This window comes from Mercenaria mercenaria, unplaced genomic scaffold, assembly GCF_021730395.1.
Source record: "Mercenaria mercenaria strain notata unplaced genomic scaffold, MADL_Memer_1 contig_2173, whole genome shotgun sequence".
NCBI lineage: Eukaryota > Metazoa > Mollusca > Bivalvia > Venerida > Veneridae > Mercenaria > Mercenaria mercenaria.
The window spans coordinates 42,445-67,788 of NW_026460214.1; the positions used below are offsets into that span (position 1 = coordinate 42,445).

The 25,344-nt window shown below is 33.6% G+C and overlaps 1 protein-coding gene and 1 long non-coding RNA gene across 2 annotated transcripts; both read right to left on the reverse strand.

Moving 5' to 3' along the window:
• Positions 1-15,821: 15,821 nt before the first annotated feature.
• On the reverse strand, positions 15,822-24,132 carry LOC128552221 (uncharacterized). Its single transcript, XM_053533250.1, has 2 exons — positions 23,042-24,132; positions 15,822-17,172 (listed from the first exon to the last, which is right to left on the reverse strand). Exons 1-2 carry the CDS (start codon positions 24,033-24,035, stop codon positions 16,172-16,174), a joined length of 1,995 nt encoding a protein of 664 aa, XP_053389225.1. The 5' UTR covers positions 24,036-24,132; the 3' UTR covers positions 15,822-16,171.
• Positions 18,886-22,090, reverse strand: LOC128552222 (uncharacterized). Its single transcript, XR_008369018.1, has 2 exons — positions 20,991-22,090; positions 18,886-19,517 (listed from the first exon to the last, which is right to left on the reverse strand). It is a non-coding gene; the product is annotated as an uncharacterized LOC128552222 (long non-coding RNA).
• Positions 24,133-25,344: the final 1,212 nt, after the last annotated feature.

The window sequence follows — 25,344 nt, forward strand, 5'->3', positions numbered from 1 at the left end:
GTTCAAGAGTTACAGAGCGGACACGAAATTGCTAACGGACGGACGGACACCGGGGGTATAGCATAATACATCCCTTCGGGCGTATAATTATTACTGATAGGTGTTGCATTAAGGTAAAGCTATTTAAATAGCCGACATGTTTATTACAATAATCCCCGCATCATGTCTTCTTCACAAGTAGACTGTTTCCATTCATCAACATAATTATATAATTTACATTTCGTACACAAATGTTGGATAAAGTTTTGTAATTGGTTATTTTAACAATTTCGGATATAGCAATGTGCGACTTACATGTAAGGTTTAAACCGTTACGCAATTATGTACTTTACGAAAGTGTCGGTCGGCAAAATTACTTCGTCCATAAACCAAACACCTATGTTAGTGCCGAACTGGCCAGGGTGCAATTTACAAATAAGAGACAACTTCAAGTTACTTTTCTTACTTTGAAGTAATAACATTATTTAGAATTCAAGTTTTAGTGACAGGTAATGTATTTAGTTTCAGTTATTTTTTTAATTGGACAAAGGGGCATGACCTTGAAATCATAACGAAGTGACTTCAAGATGTAAAAACATGCCGTTGATGAGCCAGTTACTTTTGCCGATCACATGAAAAAAAAATTCAATTGAGGGAAGACGATGCATATTTTTGCGCTTATATTCAAATTTGAATTTTCAGTTTCATACCAATATCAATAAAAAACGCTATAGCAGTCGTCTTTAGCCTTTGCAATGACTTTTCTGCATCTATTAAAAATTTGCATATTGAGTTGTTTATTTATGACTTGATATTTTTACAGAATTGTTATACTGTTATTGTCATGTAAGCTTCTACTTTATATGTAAAATAATGATGTTTAACTGGTTAAATATGGCCATGAAAAACACAAGTGGCTGATGTTATATTATTAATACATTGTATTTCATTTGAGACACATCCATTTAGATGAATCATTTTACATAAACGTATAAAATACTGTACATAAAATATAATGTAAATGACCACTCTAGTAAGTACAAGATACTTTATACAAATACGTCACCAATTTGACATATCAAACATATTATGATTTACAATAAACCGGATTAACCTCATTCCAACAGAGCCACGCGTATTATGTTTGTAAATTCATTGACGGGTTACTTTAGGTCAGAGTAGCCAGTCAACTGAAATTGGTCACGTGATGTGTCAATCAATTAGAAAGGCGGGCTACTCAATATTATGCAAATACGGTAAATTGACAATGTATGTTACTAACATATTGAAATACGAAACACAGCTGTTATTGTTGTTGATTTCTTTTTTTGTTGCTTTTTGCTATAGATATTATGCTGTCCTCTAGTAGTAGCCTAGTGTTATGATTGTGTAACACTAGTACTTCATTCACTATTCATTTACTTATTCAGCCCAAGATCATATCTCATTTAAAATATTGTACATAGTGTTAAGAAACAAAAAGTTTTTTGAGTTGATTAATGACGATGAGGAATAATAAATTGAAGTTGATTTTGTTCTGATCTGTTTCAAGGAAAGTTCTCTTTTTGAATACCTGTAACAAAAATTAAATATAGCAGCTGAAAAGTAAGTGCACTGACCCATTAATATCTTTAGAAAATTATGTATTACTAAAGGACTTCTAAATTGATTTAACATAGATATTCATTTCTGCTGATATAAAATGTGTGATCACCATCCCCACATCCACATTGATCTGTATCCACCTTTGCGTATATATATATGTATATTTGTTCACATGTTATTACAAAATGTATGTTTTGTAATCTGTGTTTATCAAATAAAAGATCTGTTCTGTTCTGTTCTGTTTTCGTCATCAAGGAGATCACACAATTTAGGTACTACAAAACTAACTTTAGAAGTTGGAAATACGTTGCTTGCGCTTTGTTATATGGCAAATATTGTCATATTCATATGGCAACATATTTATTGTTGGTGTTACGTAGTAGAAACGTGGGAGAAGCCTTAAAATCTGTTAATTACCTTACTATTTATTCAGATAACCTACATGTAGTATTAAAATCAAGGACAAAGTCCACTAGGAATTGCTATATTCAAAGAACACAACCGCTAATACAGTACTCTGAACGGAAATAGGGGTTTATGTAATCGTATACACATTCACACTGGCTGAGCATATGAGCAAAGAGAAATCAAATGCAGTGATAATAATATTATAGAATACCAGACTTATAATATCATTTTTAACATAGAAGAAATAAACAAGAAAACGGAACATCGCATGACACCTTGGAATGTTAAATTTCAAAAACACCAATGGGAAGGTTAAACTATATAAACACATGATAAACACAACTCTTGAACAACTATCATGTTAATGTTGTACACAACCGTGTAAATAAAAGTATTTCCTGCCAGGTAAATCCCTAACACATGTAACAATTACCAAAGTATCACATTGTAAAATACAAATATCATCATGTAAAAATATATATATATATCATTTCGTGATTTTTAAAAAGCCACAGCACAAAAGAAAAGAGCCCGCCAATCGCCGTCACAACACACCTACCCCTCACGTCACCCCTCCTCCCTGTCACGTCATCGCATAATTCAAGAGGAGAGCGTAGTAGAGCTGTGCGCTAAACATGCAGTAAGCCTTAGAACAATACTAAGTTTATATTAAAGAAAGAACAACAAAAAATAAAATATAACTAAACTGTGCTGTCTTTTTATAAGTACATTTGTTTTTTGAAGATCGAGTGATACTGTTATTTCTGAAAAGGTAACCATAATTCCTCAAAGCACACACTGTATTATTAAATAAGACAATGGCATGCACTTATGTCAAGAAATGACGTAAATGCTTTTCTTACAGACGTATTTGTCCTAATTTCCTAACAAATGATAACCCTAATATAAATGTATCACGTAAGTGTCCAATATTTTGACCTCAGCCTATGATTTCAAAAGGGTCAGAAATGGGTCTTGTGAGCTAGCAAAATACTTTAAAAACTAGTTTATGATTCTGCATATCTGCATCAATAGAGACTGGCACTCTTATTGGTTCTTATCCCATGGGGTCGTACGGTCTTTTCAACATTCATTACAATGATGAGGTCCGCTTAAGCCGGTGCATGTGGCATGAGAGATGTTGTTCTTTTCCTACCTCCAAAGAAATGACACTCAGATCACGCCAAACCCGCTTCCTGGAAAAAGCAGAACTGGTGTCACATGAGAAAATGGGGTTGTGACCAAAGCTAGCTCTGACGACTGGAATGAAATGAATGAAACAGCTTATCAAATCAAAAAGAAAGGCGTGAAATAAATAGAACTTTACTTGTTTTATACGATAAGTGATCTTTTCTTACTTGTGAACTTCTAACCTCGCATATTAACAAGTAACTTTGCCACACGGATGTGGTCCAGTTTTCACTGAATTCGTTATCCATATCTACATTTCGGAAAGTTTTGAATCTTAAGATTTTTCATATGTGTGTAAAGTCTTGCATGCAAAACACACGTCACATGGTTCTGTATGGAGAAGTATTTTATCCATATCATTAGACTTCTGACACGTTTCAGTGAATCCTCTAATTTTGGAAACATCATTAAAAGAAACGTCAAAAGAAGTAAAAGTTTATTGCTACAACTATTAGTTCATTACCAATATAAATCCTAAATGCTTTATGTTTTCGATTCGTACTGATATTACGCTGTCTAAGGAATTGCTTTGTTTGTTTGTTTGTTCGTTTCGGGTTTGAACAGTAGTTCAATTATGTAACTAACCAGTGGTCCTGGACTTCAGTTCAAACCTGTTCTCCGCAAGTAAATACCACCTTCCCTTCATGAATCAGAGGTGGACGACGAACAATTTCCAACACAGTATTTTATCAACATAATTGATCGTCAAAGGATCGAACTCACGACTCCGGAAATCGTAGACCTGCACTGAGCTAAGTGGACGGGCTCTAAGGAATTGTAACATATCTAGATTATCAACTATGTCATGCTTGTAATTGAAATTAAATAACTTCTTGCATACTGGCATTTGCTGGTTGCTGAAAATGACAACACGTCACTGCTGATACACGCCTATCGTTCTTTAGCTAGTGAAAATATAGTTCAACTAAATATGTTTTGAATATGACCCTGAATTATACATGTCGTTTTTAAAGACTAGTACATTGTATGGTGGTTGGTCAAAACACTTCAATAAGCAAGTTAGTAAAAAGTGATAATATCCTGTTATATTTGTAATATTTGTTTTATATTCATTTTAATAAGATTCGACAGCAATCGACTTTACTTGAAGGCAATAAGTTTTACACGAAAACTGACCCCCCTGTCCAATATTGTTACGGATAGTCAGTCGTTAATTACCAGTATGCTAGAGGCACCTTTGATGTTAATTAACAAGGCTTTAAAATGGTATAGAAGTGTATGAAGTGGACACCGGTACGTACGTGTCTAAGCACAAGAAGGAACAAAATAAAAGCGTTTTAAAACTTGTTGTTTCCACTTAAACGCTTGACGCTGTTTACGTTGTACAATGTCTCCTTTTTTGACAAACCATCATTGTAAAAGCATTATCAATTGATTAATTAGAATACAACTTTGTGTTTACCATCACAACAACATTCAATGTGAAACTATTTGCAAGATTTTGGCACGACTTATGCAATATTAATGCAAAGTATCAAGAAGATAGGATCATAAATGTGGCCTCTAGTGTTAATAAGATTTTTCTTTGATCTGGCCTTCTGACCTAGTTTTTGAACCAACATAATCCGGTTTCGAACTTTACCTAGAGATCATCAAGACAAATATTCTGACCAAGTTTCATAAAGATCAGGTCATAACTGTGGTCTCTAGAGTGTTAACAAGGCAAATGTTGACTCACGACGACCGATGCCGGACAATGACTGGTCACAATAGCTCACCTTGAGCGCTTCGTGCTCTGGTGAGCTAAAAATACGTAATTTGAGAATAAATAGTACATGTATTGAGTAAGTGGGAATCCAGGCATAACTTACCCCTAACAATGCCACTAACATAATTGTGACGTAGATCTATATGGGCCGCCATTTTACTTTTTTAAATAAAAAATTGGCATTTATTTTATATCAAAAATCATTTCTTGGTATCAAAAATTCAATTTCTTGATATCAAGAATTCCATTCCTTGATATCAGAAAATCATTTCTTGATATCAAAAAATCAGTCACATTTTTTTGGTATCAGAAAATCGAGTCGATAAGGTTTACTTCAATGGGGACATAATTGCACAGCTTATCAAAGCAGTGCAATACTTGTGCATGACAGACTGCACTTAGGAAAGCCATTTTTTTTATTTGTAGGGGTCTTAATTCAAGACTTATAGCGCAAATGTTTAAAAAACAAGGGGGTGCCAGAATGTCACAATATACGCCCATCATAGCAAAATACTTTACACAAGTGCCTGTATTTGCATGGAGTATTAAACAAGCACTACGCTCAACTATTTAACAGCATTGTCAATTGAATGAATATAAAAGTCAATAAAGGGACATAATTTTATAAAAATGCAAAACAGAGTTATGGAACTTGTACAATGCATGTCAGCTCATTAGTGGGTACTGATTTACGAGCTAACATCAAAACTTGATCAAAAATTGCTAATTTGAAAAAGGGGCATAATTTCCTTAAAATGCGAAGTAGAGGTATGAAATCTGTGCACTGCATGTAAGACCATCACAGTGAACAAGTATATGAAGTAGCAATCCATTCCCATTTTGTGGGTACCGAGATATCAGCTTACATAAAAAATTAAACAAAAAAAAAAGTGGCATAATTTTGTTAAAACACAAAACAGAGTTATGGAACCTGCGCAATGTAAGTCAGTTCATCACAGTAAGTGTGTGAAGTCTATAAGTGATTACTGAGATACTTGCTTACATACAGAAACTTAACCAAATCGACACTGACGAGCGGGCGTGTCCAAAAGCTCTACCTAATTTTCGAATAGTCAAGCTAAAAACAGTAGAATTTTAAGCTCCCCTTCTTTGTTTTTGTGTTCCAGGAAAACAAATTTTACAAGAACTATTTGCATAAAGTTTCTTGGTTGACGATGTAAAGAAACAAGAGGTCCTGAAGGCCCTGTATCGCTCATCTGATCTAATTCTTACCTCTGATAAGTTAGAATCTAAGTTGGTCTTGATTTCATAGAGACACACATTTTGACAAAGTTTTATGAAGATCAAGTAGAAAATGTGACTTCTAGAGTTTTATACGAGTGTTATTCTAGCGCTAAAAAAAGCAGGGTGTTGTTTTAAATTGGAAAAGTACGATAGCAGTGGTTTCATTTTCGTTGTTGTGTCTTTTATTCCATTTATGATTATTGCACACTTGTCACAGACAAAGGTTGTAAATGGTATCTTTTTAAAACCAGTAACACTGTATGGTAACTACAACAGTAGCCGTGTGTTTGGATTTGTCCAATATGGCCGCTCAAATAAAAAACAATGGAACTTCATGTAAGTTCTTGAAGATACTTACTACGCCTTAATTGCTATGTTTCATTGCCAAACTTTGTTCAGTAATCGCGTTAATGTCTAAAGAAGTAATCGCCGGACTGATATGGCGATCGGAATCATATTTAGCATAGATATATCTTATAACTCATGGAAATTGTCCAGCTTTCGGTCAGATGTTCCAAATTTCTTTTTATTATCTATTAAATTGAAATATTTGGACTAAATGGATGTAAATATACTTTATGATAATCTCTAGTATAAGTATGCATATACTGTGATATGTACAAAACACCTAAGATTCAAAAGGACACAAAACGTATTGTGTAGTGAAAACATGAATGTAACGGTTTGGATAACAAGTATACACCGGTTTGGATGACTTAATCTCCTTGGCTGTTTGCGGTTTGGACTCACACTTTTAACTACTAATTTTGAAATACTGTTTATTCTAAGTAATGTTTTCATATTTTACAATGGTACATGTTCAAATATATCTTCTGGCATACAAAGCATGGTCATCAAGCATATATTTTAGATTATTTTAAATATATATTCTTATAAAATAGGGATGTATACTTTAAAGAAATACACTTATATGTTGATCAATATGAAGGCTGTTACCGTTAACAATTTTAAATCGTTTTTTTTCAAATGAGTATACACATATCCTTGCAGATGGCCATGAAAAAATGTGTTAAAACTGAGTAAATAATCAATGCATGCTGGAGACTGCTTCAGTTCCGTACACATTGACGCACACCTCACAAGTGATATATGTGTAAGTACTTGCCCAAATGAACATCCTCGTGGACGCCTTGCTTTATGATCCGCCGGAAATACATTAAGCGACAGGTTTAGTATATAGTGTTTAATTAACACACGACTCGTACGCCTTATCGCCTTTCTGTATGTACTTACAAGTTTATACCCTTGTGGTGATTTTGTCAATGACAGTTCCTAGACGACGACCAAATGTTTGTTTGTTTCTTGTTTCTACTTTACAAAACTAATACATTATAGTATGTCTTTATCTTTTGAAAATAGTCTAAATAATGTATACATTCATACATACACTGCTGTAGGGTTCAGTTTGAAGACGTTTTGATCTTACATTGTGGTATTTCCTAATGGATATGTTTCACATTTTTTATTTTCTTTTCTCACGTGTAGCAGTGAATATTTCCAGTCTAAAACACCAGTTGGAGAGGAATGGCCACGAAAAGCAGTGGTCAACACGAATCTTCGTTGGAAATTCAAACGCACAAGCCTAGTTCTACATAAGATAGGCTTCAAGTGCAAGAATACATAATATTGTTAATTAAGCAAGATAATTAGTTAAATAGTTAGGCCCCATTAAAAGCTTTGTTTCCTGTCTCCTGATCTTACATTTCAAAACAGAGGTTTTAAAAAGAAATGATTCACTTGTTTCTTTACTAATGTACTGACTTCTGTTCTAATTTCACGACTTTTTATATGCATCTCGATGATAAAAAGGCAAATACCAAGTCTGAAAGGGGCAACAAAGATCAGCTGTTCAAACGCTATGTCACTAACGAAAGCTAACTGAATGAATAAATAACAAACAAGTACAAAAGGACCAACAATTTTAGCAAGACGTATGATTCAGTTATAGAAATTTCCCATCTTCTGATGCTGAATAAGATAACTGCTTACATACATGAACTTAACCATACATTCTATAGTCAATATAGTGGCACAGTTTTGTTTCATTGTATTAGGAGGATATTCTTGGGGCCTGTGCGCGCTGCATGTCGGATCATTAGAGTAAACAAGTGTTTGAAGTTTCATTTCATTCTTCAAAGTGATAAATGAAGTTCTTGCTTACATACCAAAGAGTACTAGAGTACCAATGCTAAACCAGTATTTCTTAGCTAAAGGAAGCGGCATAACTCTATAATGAATTTAAAGTCAGACTTGCAGACCCTTATTCTGTATGTTAGATCATCGCGGTAAACAAGTGTGTGATATTTTGATTCACTGTATAGTGGACGCAACTTGACCCCGATGGTTGACCTTTGCATTATAATACATAATGAGGCACAACCTATTATTGAAAAGGAGTGTACGTAAAAACGAGCTGCACGAGAGAAAGGAAATACAAATTTGTGTAAATATAAATTAGTGTATTTGAAGGTTTTAGCTGATCAAATGTAAGTATAAAGTACCGCACAGTATTATGGCGTTTTTATTTTTAGCAACATGTAAAACAAGAAATATCTTTAAAATGATGGTCGGCGAATTGTAATAAGGAAATAAGTTTATGAATGTTTCATCTAACATTCATCTTTCATCTAACATTTTTCAAATTGCAAAACTAAACACCGCACTTTAACAATTTAAATCGTTCTCTTTTAATTTTTCGCAAAGGTTTCGTAGGGTTGCAATTTTGTTTCGTTTATCCTTAGACGAATAATTACAGCAGTAGTTTGATGAAGATTCGTGAAGCGGTTCATGAGAAGAGGTCATTAAACGTGTTTATTTTGTTAGCTAAATTGGTCCCTATCCCCATTTGTAACAAAATAGCAGGAGACCTTACGATGTTGTTACACATCGAGTTTGATAAAAATCCATTACATTTTAGTGGTTAATGCGAAGAAAGGCATATCTACTTTTAGCTATAGTGGTCCCTAATAGGGCCCAAGTTCCTATATAAATAAATTTGGAAGAGGACCTTATAATGATGCTCCAGACCAAGTATGACAAAGATCCACCAAGCTGTTCATGAGACGCTGTATAAAGGCATTTCTAGTTTTTAGCTCTAGCAGCCCCTAAGAGGGGTCAAATATCCCAGCTGAAAAAAGTTGGCTGCGGGCCTAATAATGATGCTACAAATCAAGTTTGATTAGAATACATAAGAAAAAATCAATTAAAGGATCTTTTTATTTATTATTTTTATTTATTTCTAAAATAGGCCAACTGATCCCGCTTTAACAAATGCATATTCGCTATTCATGAATCTTTGGACAATGACGTCACACCTATAAAAAAGTGAAGGTCAAGCAAAACATACAATTGTAATTATTTCAATATTTCTGTTTCATAAGCAAAGTTTGACCGTAGTCATATCACATAGTTAAACTGTATGCAGCGTACCTTCATTTCAGTGTAATGAGATTCAGTCATTATATAGCATATAAATAATAAAACAGATTTCAGCTGAGTTCAATATTTGCATACCATACTAAAGAAAAATATTCATATATAACAAATCAGTTAAATAATTTATAACAAATATATCAAAGCAAACAAGTACTCATTTTAATATGCAATCTGAATAAGTCACAAAAGCAAGAAACCTTTTCATATACAGACGACAATTGTAACAAGGAAAATCTTTTAAAAAGCACTTTTCTACATAAAAGACTCTTATCACACCCTTATTCATGTGATACGCAGACCGTATTCAGCTCTTTCTTTAATTTGATATATGTTGGTATTTGAACAGGTTTTTATCATATTTATTAAACTTACTTCATTTTGAGATATATCAATATTCTTGCTAAATATACTGAGCCAAAATTAGCTTTAAAACTGTGAACAGCGTCGTTTAGGATAAACGCTTTGTCTACATTTGACTCAGCGTAGCACAATCAAAAGAGTGAAAGAAATTGACACTCTCGTCCAATCAGGCAGAGTGTTGCATAAATCTTCCATTTTGATAAATTATCTATAATGCGTTATCAAGTAGTTTGATTTGCAAACTGAAGTCACGTGACATAGGTAATGAAAACGAATTTAGACGGCGTTCGCCGAAAAACAATCAGTACTGAGCACTCTTTTAAAATAAAAGATATAAGAATGAAGTCAATAGTTGGCTTGATGGCGCAGTAGGTTGAGTGGATTGTCATATTATCATTTTGTAGTGATAGTTTTGATGGTTCGAACCTTGCATCCGTCCTTTTTTACATTTTACATTTTAATTTACATTCTTTGGTAAGTTTGTTTTCCTCTGGTTTCGAATTCATTCACGAAAGCTTCAAGTGTTAAATCATATTAAAGGTGAAGCGTATTTAAACATAATTACGTGTTAACCGTGACATATATACATGTATAAGTAAGTGAATAAGTTACTACTAGATTAACCAACTCGTGTTGTTTTCGTTGAATCGTATTAAAAAACAAGAGTGCCATGCTGGCCCTATATCGCTCACCTGTTATCATTGCACTTGAGGACAAGAAGGTCCTCAGAAAAAATATCTAAGTCCAAAGGAGAGTAACAACAAAGGGAAGAAATTTAACCGAAAAGAAAAAAAAATTCTTACATGGTACAGATATGTCAAAATACACCTAAAAACTGGAGGTACCATCCATATTGTACCACAGAAAAGTGGTCTCGGTTTTTCCCTACGGCCAATAATAAAAAAGTTACTAAACATAAGCTATTTATAGTAACGTGAAAGGGAAGTAATTAAAAAAAAATTATTGTAAGTGAACAAAAGAAGGATCTGCCAAATAAATCTGTTGACATAAATGAAATTTCAGATCAGTATCTTCATTAGGTACGGAGATATTACCATTTTAATTTGAAATAAAGGGAGGTAATTTGACATAAAATCAGTCCATAGTTATCTACCCTGATTGGCTCAGTCCAACTAATGACAATAATGAAATTTCAAATAAGTCCTATAAGTACTAACTGATATAAATCCATTTTGATTACAATCAGGGGAGGTAATCAGATACAAAATAACTCTGGAACCTACGATTGGATCTGATTTGCCATGGAATCCAAGATTTATTGTTGTTGAAGATATTTTGGAAGTTTGTATCAAATAAAACCATAAATGAAGTATCTATATGGCTGCAAAAACCAAAATAGCCAATTTTGAACCTTTAAGGGGCCATAACTCTGGAACCCATGATGGAATCTGGCCAGTTCAAGAAATGATCCAAGATCCTGTGGTGATACAAGTTGTGTGCAAGTTTGGTTAAAATCAAATCATAAATGAAGCTGCTATTGTGCAGACAAGGTAAAAATAGCTAATTCTGGCCTTTTCAGGGGCCATAACTCTGGAACCCATTATGGGATCTGGCTGGTTCGACAAAAGAACCAAGATCTTATGGTGACACAAGTTTTGTGCAAGTTTGGTTAAATTCAAATCATAAATGAAGCTGCTATTGTGCAGACAACGTCAAAATAGCTAATTCTGGCCCTTTCAGGGGCCATCACCCTGGAACCCATAATGGAATCTCGCCAGTTCAAGAAAGGAACCAAGATCTTATGGTGATACAAGTTGTGTGCAAGTTTGGTTAAAATAAAATCATAAATGAAGCTGCTATTGTGCAGACAAGGTCAAAATAGCTAATTCTGGCACTTTCAGGGGCCATCACCCTGGAACCCATAACGGAATCTGGCCAGTTCAAGAAAGGAATCAAGATCTTATGGTGATACAAGTTGTGTGCCAGTTTGGTAAACATCAAATCATAAATAAAGCTGCTATTGTGCAGACAAGGTCAAAATAGCTAATTTCGGCCCTTTCAGGGGCCATAACTCTGGAACCCATAATGGGATCTGGCCAGTTCAAGAAAGGAACCGAGATCTTATAGTGATACAAGTTGTGTGCAAGTTTGGTTAAAATAAAATCATAAATGAAACCACTATCGTGCAGACAAGAAATTGTTGACGCACGGACAGACGGACTGACGACGGACGAAGGGTGATCACAAAAGCTCACCTTGTCACTGTGTGACAGGTGAGCTAATAAAACCATAAATGAAGTCTCTATATGGCTGCAAAAGCCAAAATAGCCAATTCTGGACCTTTAAGGGGCCATAACTCTGGAACCCATAAAGGAATCTGGCCTGTTCAAGAAAGGAACCAAGATCTTGAGGTGATACAAGTTTTGTGCAAGTTTGGTTAAAATCAAATCATAAATGAAGCTTCTATTGTGCAGACAAGGTTAAAAATAGCTAATTTTGGCCCTTTCAGGGGCCATAACTCTGGAATTAATTATGGGATCTGGCCGGTTCAAGAAAGGAACCAAGATCATATGGTGATACAAGTTGTGTGCATGTTTGGTTAAAATAAAATCATAAATGAAGCTGCTATTGTGCAGACAAGGTCAAAATAGCTAATTCGGGCCCTTTCAGGGGCCATAACTCTGGAACCCATATAGGAATCTGACCAGTTCAAGAAAGGAACCGAGATCTTATGGTGATACAAGTTGTGTGCCAGTTTAGTAAAAATCAAATTATAAATAAAGCTGCTATTGTGCAGACTAGGTCAAAATAGCTAATTTTGGCCCTTTCAGGGGCCATAACTCTGGAACATGTAAAGGGATCTGGCCGGTTCAAGAAAGGAATCGAGATCTTATGGTGATACAAGTTGTGTGCAAGTTTGGTTAAAATAAAATCGTAAATGAAGCTGCTATTGTGCAGACAAGGTCAAAATAGTTAATTCTGGCCCTTTCAGGGGCCATAACTCTGGAAACCATAAAGGAATCTGACCAGTTCAAGAAAGGAACCGAGATCTTATGGTGATACAAGTTGTGTGCAAGTTTAGTAAAAATCAAATTATAAATAAAGCTACTATTGTGCAGACAAGGTCAAAATAGCTGATTTTGGCCCTTTCAGGGGCCATAACTCTGGAACATGTAACGGGATCTGGCCAGTTCAAGAAAGGAACCGAGATCTTATAGTGATACAAGTTGTGTGCAAGTTTGGTTAAAATAAAATCATAAATGAAACCACTATCATGCAGACAAGAAATTGTTGACGCACGGACGCACGAGACGGACGCACGGACGGACTGACGACGGACGAAGGGTGATCACAAAAGCTCACCTTGTCACTATGTGACAGGTGAGCTAATAAATGAAATTAAATACGGTTTAAAAAAATACGGATCGGTCTGGGAATCGAACTCCCGACGAAAAAGTATAACACGAGCACCGTTAGCGCTCGGCCAACGAGGAATTACTGTTTGCATCGTAAAGGTAGTGTATTGACTTTTTAAGCTATCGTTTTGATTGTTTACATTTCAAAGCGCCTTATTACTGTGCGATACCTATATATATACTTTGATACTGCACTGTATACAAACTAATTCCATATAAATATACACGGCTAACCTAAGCACCCTTGATTTCTATAATGAAATAATCGATATGAATAATCAGCCTAAGGTCAGCCATCGCTGTCAAGTTGCGACTACTATAACTATTGATTATTGAGATACCTGCGTACATACAAAAAAAGTTACAAAATTAAATCGGGAAAAGGGTCATACCTTTGTACAAAGCAAACTAGAATAATGAAACATGTATATTGCATATCAGATCATCACATTGAACAACTTAATTTCAATAATTTCCCATTAGTCATTACTGATATAATATCTTAGAAATAATTAACAAAGAGCTTGCGGAAGCTAACGAACGGATGTGAGCAATAGCCTTTCGTTTTCTTCAAGTAGTCAAGATAAATAATCTTTTGGAATAGTAAAACAAAACTAATGTTTAAGGGGTTGCTTTTTAGTTAGCAGAGGAAAAGGCAAACAAACGTTGTTGCTATTATTATTATGATTATGGGCCTTTTTTCTAGCATTTACTAATTCCTCTTCTAAACAAGCAGTTGACAAATATGATAAAAAATGAGTATTCATTAAGAAATGAAATCAAATTACCCCTGAGACGGTAAATGGAATACAGGCTTTCAAAAACGAATTTGATATCTAACCAACCTGGCACTTAAAAGTAATTGCACTGCTTTTTGTTAAAGTTGTTTTATCATACATATCAGGATATATAGTGATTCATTTTGAAAAAGCTCCCGGATAAAAATTCGTTATTAAACCTAACACATTATTATGCATCGGGACATACACAGTTGTTCCTTTTACCTTAGATATTTAGTTTTATGAATTTCTGTTTATTTCTTTCTTTAGATTTTATGCAATCCATACATAAAGTTACCTCTGATATCTCTGAAATAATAGAAGGAGATAGATGTGGTTTTAACGACTTTGATACCGTTAATCGTGCAGGAATGTAAATTAAGTTGCTGTCCAAACCGGTGCATAAACTAATTCCAAACCGTTAACAGTTTTTCATTTACTTGTATCCAAACCGTTACGCACATGCTACATGTGATTGACTTAGGATGGTACTTTTTCGCAGACATGTTATACTTTTAGTTTAGAGACCGATGACAAGATATGTGAAAATGTTTCTTCTTTCTTCTCAACTGATTTTTCTGACGATACAATTACAAGAGTTTTGTTAAGATCATTTAAAAGTTTCGTTTTCGCTTCTTGATTGCCATAATCTGCACGTTTCTATCAAGTCTTCTCTTTACTTATAAATAAAACTTAACACAAACTCTATTTCGCCCTTGTAGCTGTGCACTCTGGCTACGGGACCATTTATTCCGATACGATATGAATGACATACTGCAAAACAAATACTATTAACAAAAAATACGTAAATCTCGTATTGTATCTTATAAATATAATACTGATGTATAATATAAACATTGTTACTGTGTAAATCCATTCTTACAAACTCCTATCTTTCATTACATATGCCATTCATGTATAATCAAAACCTTTTGTCTTATAATGTTTCATTAAACGTTCGTATCGGAATTCTCCATATCATTGAAAAACACGACGTCCAGGAAAAAACAGAGAATGTGACTTCGAAAACCTGTGTCCAAAAAATAACAATTCAGTGCTTTCCTCAATGGTGTGTGTGGACTTCACACATTAAAAAGTGTTAATTTAATTACGACACAAAATTTCTATATGTGCATAAAAAATATTTTATACTGTTAAGAAAAAACTTTCTTCTTACTATCAAGAAAAACTGACTCATTTATGTGCTAAATGAAGTATATCTACAATAGATCTACTTATTAATAATAACTTGTGCTTATTTTCAAAATTCAAATAAATAACAGCTTTCAAATGTAAAAACTAAATTATTCAAATCCTTATAAAAAAATTATATACTTCTTTTTTATATTAAGAAACTTGAAATTCATCCAGTGCTAAATAAGTGCACGCTAGAACTGACAAATATCTACAACACATTATACTTGTAACTTATGTTAATTTCTAATTGGTCAGTTTGGGAATAAACAAATTCCCATTGGACAATATTGATACATACTTGACCAGTGCGGTTCAATAAACCGTAACTCAAAGACAAAACTTTCCCGCTATACTCCGAAACGCGGGAAAGTAAAAAGTCTTCTCTTTACTTATAAATAAAACTTAACACAAACTCTATTTCGCCCTTGTAGCTGTGCACTCTGGCTAGAACCATTCAAAGTTAGAAGGAATAAAGATACATATATTTGTAATTGGAAAGACCTTGCATTAAACACCTGCATATAGATAATTCATGATACCATCTTTTACATGTACAAAGCAAATGTTTCCTAAATTCCTTACTTTAAACAACTATAAAAAGATTTGATCTTAATTTCAACTGTTGAACGAAATATTTAACAACAAACGCTCAATAAAATTTCAATGAATCTGATTTTGGGGAGATAATCTCCGTGTTTAACACATATATATATAAATAAATATGTTACTTCCGTTTACATGTACAAATCTGAAGTTACAATTTTTCAATACTTAAAACAGTACACCTAACCAACAAATAAAAAGAACTCCTCTTGATCATTTAAGTTAAATTTCAACTGTTTTCACTAAATACTCAAACACTGTGAAATTTTTAATCTGTTTTCAACTGAATCTGAAACATACATATCTTTTGCAAAATCAGTCTTCCACCTTCCATGCCTCTTTAAACATCTGTCGTTAACATTATTATTTGCTGCAGTGGAAACACCACCGGACCTTAACGAATGAAGGCCAATATTAAGATCTGGAGCCACTTCTTTAAAAAGCTTAACAATACATTCTCTGGCTCGAGTATAACTAATCTTTTTGTCTTTATATATCAATTTACTGACACATTTTGATTTAAACACTGGTTTAAACAAAAAACCTTCCGTAGAAGTATCAATGCTTGCCAAACACATGTATCTCTTTAACATTGTAAATGGACATGCTACTGTAACTCCTTTACTGATCAAAATTTCATTACCAAATCTGTACTGATCAGTTTTACTTTTGCTTATATGTATCTTAAAATAATTTTCATCAAAAGAAATATCTTTGCATCTTATGTTACTTAACTCGTCAAATCTCAAAAAACCTGCATATGCAGTAGTTATCATGCACAAATTTCTGACAGTACATAAATCTTCTGATGATGCGAACCTTTCACACAGTTCTATGATTATTTCTGACGTTGCTGGGTCTTTCTTAGTAGTTGGTTTTCTTGAAGTGCGCTTTGCTGATTCCAATAAGTTTTTAACGAATGAATTTCTGGTTGGATCGTCTAACCCATTAAGCTCATGAGCCCATTTTATACCGTAAAAAGCCTTAGAAACCGTATGATATGATGATGAAGAATCTAAAAGTTCAGTTAAATATACAGCTACTAAAATTGGACTTGCTGGCAAAGCTGTATATCCTTTGTTACTACAATATACCTTCCATCTCTTGAATCCAGAGTTATATGTCTTTGTAGTGTTTTCACTTTTACATTTTAACAAGTGATCACATAAACTGTCAACTTTAGAAAAATCGCTACAACCAGATTCCTGTAGTTTTCTTACGATGTTGGATCTTAATTCGACACCTGAAAATATTAAAAATCATATAATAAACCAGCTCTCATTATACTTTCTACTGAACTTAACAGATAAATCTTCTTTTTGCTCTGTTCTTCTACAATAAAAGAAAATATCAATTTCTTATTTTCAATGCCATCATTGAGAATTTCAATGGATTTTCTGCAAAAACACCGTTGTTACCAAAACCTGAAACAATAACATCATCTTTTGGCAATGTTTTATATTCCTCAATGAAAGACCTGAAATTTTCCCTTTCATCACATAATAAAGGCCAAAATGGCGCAGATTTCCATCTTGGAACTATCAGAGTACCACTAGCTTTCTCTTTCTGGAATTTTACTATAACTTTACATATCAATTTTGGAGGTGGAACCCACCAGCTCAGCCCCTCTCTCCACGACTGCTCCAATGCATTAACTCCTGCACAACCTGGGCACCAACATTTACAATTAAATCTTATGCATTGTGTGTTGAGATTTGAAGCAAATCGATCCACATTATGGGGCCCCCATTCTTTATCTAGCAAATGAAAAACCCATGACTGAATTTTCCAGTCGTCATTATCAAACATTCTGCTATAACGGTCTGCTTCGACATTACTCTCTCTTGGAATCCATTCTGAAATAAAACTGACATTTTTATATTTACAAAAAGTTTGTATGCGTTCTGCTATATCGTGAAGCTTTGGAACTTTGCTACCTTTATCTAAAATAGAAATTACATTTTTATTATCACAAAATATTTTTACTGTCTTGTTTTGCAATAAATTTTCATTACTTTTCAGTACCCTCTCTACAGATTCCATTTCTCTCCATGTGGAGCTTTCAAATGTCTCATTTTCATTCCAGTTTCCTGTTACCATACTGCCTTCAACTAAGGCACCCTCACAAAGGGCGATGTAGCCTCCGTAACCGCTATTCGAGGCGTCAGAAAAACACTGTATATCATATACAATATCATTATACAGATCATTGCCTTTACGGGTGAAACACAATATAGGGAACAGTAGTGTTGCACTTGGAGGTGAAAAAATAAGTTCTTAATTTTGGCAAAAAAAGTATTTTTCTACATAGTAGAGTGCTTGAAGTATAAGCAACTTAAGTGGTTTGCTGGTACTTGCATCGGAAATGTAATTTTTAAAGGCTGATAAAATGCATATTTTTGCTGGTTACGGACACTACAAGTGGTACATTTTGTAAAATAAAGCTTCAAATTTATGATAAACTTGAACTATTTTTACTGTTTTGTAGGACAAACAGATGGAAATACATAATGCAAGGCAAAAATAGGACTGGGAAAGGTATAGATGCTGAAAAAAGAAACATATTGTTGGATATTACTTTGTTGCTAAAAAACATGTATATTTCAAATCATCTGACATCTTCAATTTAAGTGTTAATGATGAAAACTTAATGAAAAATCAACACAAATTCTGTCTTTGTTGAAACAAAATTGCTTAAATCAAAGGGAAAGTGATTAATTTAAAAAAAAATCCTAAATATTGATAGATACCAGTAATTGGTTACGGACACTACAAAAAACCTCAAGAATGGTTTTGCATTAGATTATGTTAAAAACCTTAAACCCACTCATGAATTATTTGGTATAATGTTAAAATGGTATCTGAATGGGAAGTGTATTTAAATTTGATATTCTTTAAACAAAAATATACAACTTGGCAAATTAAAACAAATGAAAAAAAAAACAGAACAACAAAATCTGAAAACTTCCTGTTTTCATGAAATCTTGTAACTTAATAAGCAATATTAAGTTCTCTAAGTGATACATTATTATCAATACTTTGTATTCATATCACACAACTAACACTTACACTTTTTTACTCAAGAATGTCACTAACCAGAAAAAAGAAATTAAGTTCATGGTTATGGACACTACACTATGAATTATCTAATGAAAGTTCACATTTCTATAATCTTTTTGTAACTTTTTTTTCTTCAAATTTTCAGATGTCTTGGTGTTGAAAATGTACCCCTATTATCAGTCATAGTAGATTCATCTATAAATGCAACAACATTGTCTCTTATCTCCTATGACAGATCCTGTTTGTGCAGACACAAATTTCTTTCCACTCTTTTTCCTTCATCATATGATTTTGATATAAGTTCTGCTTTTTTAACTAATCTAGTTTTGAGTTACTCTTCTCTACTTCTTGTCGCTGTCTCATTTTACAATCCTTCTTTCTTTCTCTCTCATTTTTCTTTTAATTTTCACATTGGCCTGGATTGAGTTTCTGCCTTTCTTGCCATTTAACCTCTTCTAACCAATTCAGCATTTTTGTGCCTTTTAAGTTTCAGCATTGCAGCTGCCTCATCAGATCAAAACTCTATATCTGAATCACAAATGCACAATGAAATCAGACATGCTTCTACGTATAAAGCAATTAAATTGCAATATAAAACTAGATATTATAACCATACGACACAGATCCGCACACATACTGTGCCATTCTCTATAAAGTAAAAATGATCATAACTGCCACCAGTAAAAATATACTCAGAGAAGATTCCTTCCCCTATGGTCATCTGCACATAAAGCTTGTTCATCTGTTAAAGTTTGAAGCAAATCAGGCTAAAAGTCTGGGAATCGTTGGACACACAGGATTTCCCTATCGTACTATATTCCATATAGCAAAAATTATCAAAGGGCCATAACTAAAGTAAAAACAGTCACAGAAAGAATTTCTCCCTTTACGGTCATCTGCACATCAAGCTTGTTCATCTGTGAAAGTCTGAAACAAATCAGGCTACTAGTGTTGGAGGAGTTGGACACATAAAAATGTTTCTCTATATTCCTTATGATTAAAACAGAAACTATCAAAGGGCCATAACTGTAGTAAAATAGTCACAGAAAAAAATTCCTTGCTTTATTGTAATATAGACATCTTGAGCTTGTTCATCTGTGAAAAGTTTGAATCAAATGAGGCTAATAGTGTGGGAGGAGTCGGACAAACAAGATTTTCTAGATATATTCTGTATTTCTATATAAAAATATCATAGTATCATAACTGTGGTTAAAATAGTCACTGAGAAATTCCTTCTTTTATGGTTATCTACACATCAAGGTTGTTCATCTATGAAAGTTTGAAGCAGAGCAATCTAATGGTGGGAGGAGTTGGACACACAAGATTTTGAACGAACTGACGGACATACATACATAGAGCAGCAACACTATATGCCCATCACATAAATATAAAATCTCATCTAAATGAATATACATGTACCTGTCATCACATGGTTTGTACTTTGTACTTCTTGAAGAGATTTTTCTTTCATTTGCAAGTTTTTAGATAAAACTTTTAATCATTAATACTCATAAAGATTTATTCACTTGATTTGTAAGATGTATAATAATTTAAACAGAAATTTAAGTAATACTGGTTGTTTTTTTACATTGTTTTAATTTCTGTATTGTCCGTAACCAGATAACACCGCCACTCTGAAACATTTTGAAAAGAAACATTATTGTAAGCTACATGAATCTGAATTATCTTAACAATGATGCTTCTGAAGAAATTTGTCTTAGTGAATAACTGTTAATTATCATTATCACATCTTTACATTTTTAATATAAATCTGTGCAATTTAGATGATAAACGTGATTTTTAGCACTTTTGAACTGTATCTATATTTTTATATCTGAAAATATTTGTCAACAAATACATATATTTGTTTTTTCTCAATAATAAGAAACTTTGAAATGATAATTTTTCATATTTCTGTAAAAAGATGCAAGTTTTAATTTTTTCAGCTCTGGTTACGGACACTACAGTTTCGAGTAACATTATTAAATAGACAAAATTTACCTTTTGTAGTGAAATTATTAATAGACTTTGTTAAATTTGTCATCAGTGAACCTTCCATATTGAAAAAAATAGTGATTCTTTATCTCTCGTCGCTTCCATGTTTGCTATGACATCTTTCAATTTCATGCTGCAGCAACAGAAAATGATGCTGTATATAAAGATGCCGCAATAAGGGTTTTCCAATGTGGTTGCAACATCAACAAGTTGATGAAAAATAAAGTTTATTAATTAACTTGTGAAATCATTTATTACTTTCATAAGAATAACTATTATAATAAAATTTAAAAAAATGTTTATTTACACCATTGAAAGACGGGTTACGGACACTACAGGGTTTTTGTAGTGTCCGTAACCATATTAGTGGTGCTACAGCAAAAATGTAGTTAACAATAAAGGAAATAGCATAAAAATTTAATGTCAACAGTTAAATTTGATAAGAAAAAATCAATAAAGACTCTCATAATATCTTACAAATCTACAAAATACAATTGGTTACGGACTCTACATCTTTTCATAAAAACCTGATTTTCAATTTTAAAAATTCATACAATTAAATTTCAGAAATACATGATTTTGATTTTTTTTCTTTAAGTACTATTACAACAGAGAAATGATTCTGGACCAAAATATTAAAGAAAAAATAATGTTAACATTGCAGTTATTCATTATAACAAAAGGAAGGAATTTCAGTGAAAAACTGCATAACATCTTACCCATTTCACATTTTTCTCGACAGCTTCAACAATTTTCATCCGATCATGACAAATCAAACACCAAAATAATCCTTAAAAAATTGTCTTTATGCTGATAACACACATTTACATGGAAATATATAATATCATACCATTATTTTATTTGAAAAATATGGAAAATTCTAAGTGCAACAACATAACGCTTCAAAAATGACTTTTTCTAGATGCGTTTTTTGCCACTGCTTGAAAACTATTTGAGCTAGATCAATAAAATTTGGCACAGAACTTCTTCATATTTAGTGTTATGAAGTGTAAATGTTAAATTGCAATAAAGGGTTAGGAAATTTATGAAAACCATGTATAACAATGTGATATTCTAAATGCTCCCTATATTGTGTTTCACCCGTTTAGCATTCAGACCTCTAACATTGTCTTTCCAGAACTGAAGCTCAATTATAGCATTCTTATCAACTAAAACATATCCGTTCCAACTAGAACGAGTGTCCAAACAGTGATACAGAGATCTTGTCTTAAAAAGTACAAGTTTCCCAATTGCATTCTGTAAAGACACAACTTGTCCGATCACTGACGCCAAAAAACGTGCCGGTATTACATTTACTCTATCTCCTCTCATTTGAAAAAACATAGAATCAATAGCATTTTCTAAACGACATATTCTCTCTTCTGTAGCATGTAATGTGCCAAATAACATTTTCCAAATATAACCTAGCCAGACTGCCTCTTGCTTGGGCTCCCAAATGCATTTCTTTTCAGCTATCAAAAAACCTAATTTTATCAAAAAACTATGTACCTCAAAACTCAGAGTTTTCGCACATTCTAAGGAACTATGTCCCCCTATCCCATCATCTAAAAACATCACAACTTTTTTACCCTGTGACCTGATAAACCTCGTCGGTACTCGCATAAGTTTCGAAAAAATGAAACCAGCTGTTGCTAATCCAAAAGGTAGTACATTGAAGACATAATACATTCTATTGCCTTTAGCATTCACCCATGAAAATCCTAGAAATTTTTTATGTTCCTCAAAAATTTCAATAATGTGATATGCAGATTTCAAATCAAATGTAAACAAATAATCTGCCCTCTGAAATAAACCTGCTGCTGTCGAAACATCTTCATATTTATACCTAAATTTTACTAAATGAGGATTTATGTGTCTACAGTCCAAAACTAAGCGCAATTTTCCCGTTTTTCCGACAGCAACGGTCAATGGATTTACAACACACGGCTTTTCGTGAACTTCTGATATGCACCCTTTTTCTAATAAACAAAATATTTCTTCTGCAACAAATTGCGGATGATCCTTAGCAGATTTATTATTCTTTAAAAAACAATTACCTGGCAAAGTTTTTAACGGAAGCTTATATCCGTTATGGATGACATTTTTTATGTAAATATCAACATCAATTTTTTCCCATTCTGACATACAATCCTTCAAACGCCCTACTGGCGATACTCCCTCTACTGACGTGTAATTACCCACGCTATAAATAGACTCTACACTGCTATTTTTATCGGACATGCCTATTTTTATTTCTGAGGCCCGTATAGGGCTACACTGCATATCTTTTGTATCTGAACAATATTTGCTCTTTACAGAATCAAATGAATTAAAATTTCTACTTATCTTATCATACATCTTGTTTTCGTCACTCCTGCACTCAAACTTCCAATGACCAGGTTTACCACAACCAAAACATAGCCCAGGCCTGTTTGTTCTGCCAACGCTACCGTTGTTTATCGTTGGAATGCTTGTTCCGGTCTTCATTTGTTGAGTCTGGGAAGTACTAGTGTAAGGTACGAATCTTCCTCCGAAACGCCTGGAAGTCGTAGAAGATCGTTTAGCCTTCAGTTTTTTATTCGCTCGACTTTCTGCTCTCACTATTTTCTTCTCATCTTCCGAGTCTGAAGCTAACGGATTGGCTTGGTATTCTTTAACAACTGACCAACCAAGATCTGATGAATCGGCAATTCTTATCAATTTTTGTCGACTATGAAGAAGTTGCAAACCTTCTGCGATGCTTTTTGACGCCTCGTTCATTTCTAAGCCTTTAATTTTGGCGTCTGCGTCCTTCAGCGTTTTCGTCACTTTAACATTGAATTTGAATTGGTCCTCGCAGCTCTTCCTCTTAAACGTGTAATTGTCATTACATAAAATGTCTTGTTGTAATGTTGTAATCTGACTGTCGGCAATGTTTTTCTGCGTTTTCACAAGTTTTTCCTCAAAACAAGCAAATTTTGTAGAAATTAAATCCTCTAAATGTTCCATCATTCTATCTTCCATAACGTAACTCCGTGTTCTATTCTCGTCACAATTTTCTCCCGTAGCCATTTTCAAACTTGAAATTCATCCAGTGCTAAATAAGTGCACGCTAGAACTGGCAAATATCTACAACACATTATACTTGTAACTTATGTTAATTTCTAATTGGTCAATTTGGGAATAAACAAATTCCCATTGGACAATATTGATACATACTTGACCAGTGCGGTTCAATAAACCGTAACTCAAAGACAAAACTTTCCCGCTATACTCCGAAACGCGGGAAAGTAAAAATTACTAACTTGAACTGGCATGATTTAATCTTTTTATATCGAATAACTTGCACCTTGGAAAGAAAACTGAAAACATAGTAATTTTTTATGTACAAAGACGTGTTAAATCGTACAAAATATCAAAACTTACGTGATGTTTTTGACATTTTTTGCTCGGGAGAGGCCATATTGGACAGATCCAAACCCACGGCTACCGGTGTAGTTACCATACAGTGAGTAACAGATAATTTGATTTAAGGGACCTGATTTGAACAAACAATCTAAACTGAAAGGCTTGAGGTTAGTTGTGAAATAAATGTAAATCAGCGGGGGGAATAAAGTAAGTCAGTAGGTCAAGTTTTAAGACTTTTCAAGGCGAGTATTGAAATCTGTATCAAAAATTATAAAAGTGATCCAAATTTCTATGCTGTAACTATAACAAGAGGACCATGATGGTCCTGAATCGCTCACCTATCCCCACATGACCCAGTGTTGAACTGAGTATGACGTCGTTATTTCTATTATTTGACATAGTGACCCAGTTTTTTAGCATATGTGACCTAGATATCATCAAGATAAAAAATTCTGACCAATTTTCATGAAGATCCATTGAAAAATATGACCTCTAGAGAGGTCACAAGGTTTTCCTATTATCTGACCTAATGACCTAGTTTTTGAAGGCACGTGACCCACTTTTAAACTTGACCTAGATATCATCAAGGTGAACAATCTCACCAATTTTCATGAAGATCTCGTGAAAAATATGGCCTCTAGAGAGGTCACAAGGTTTTCGACCTACTGACCTAGTTTTTGACCGCACATGACCCAGTTACGAACTTGACCTAGATATCATCAAGCTGAACATTCTCATTAATTTTCATGAAGATCCATTGAGAAATATGGCCTCTAGAGACATCACAAGGTTTTTCTATTTTCAGACCTACTGACCTAGTTTTTGACCGCACGTGACCCAGCTTCGAATTTGAACTAGATATCATCAAGGTGAACATTCTGACCAATTTTCATGAAGATCTCTTGAAAAATATGGCCTCTAAAGAGGTCACAAGGTTTTTCTATTTTTAGATCTACTGACCTAGTTATTGATC

Bases quoted from the DNA above. Each gene is read 5' to 3' on its own strand.
- LOC128552221 (XM_053533250.1), bottom strand. From the start codon at position 24,035: ATGGCTACGGGAGAAAATTGTGACGAGAATAGAACACGGAGTTACGTT. The intron at 17,173-23,041 runs GTAATTGTTTTT...TAATATTTTCAG, and splicing joins TCCGTTAAAAACTTTGCCAG to GTGTCGAATTAAGATCCAAC.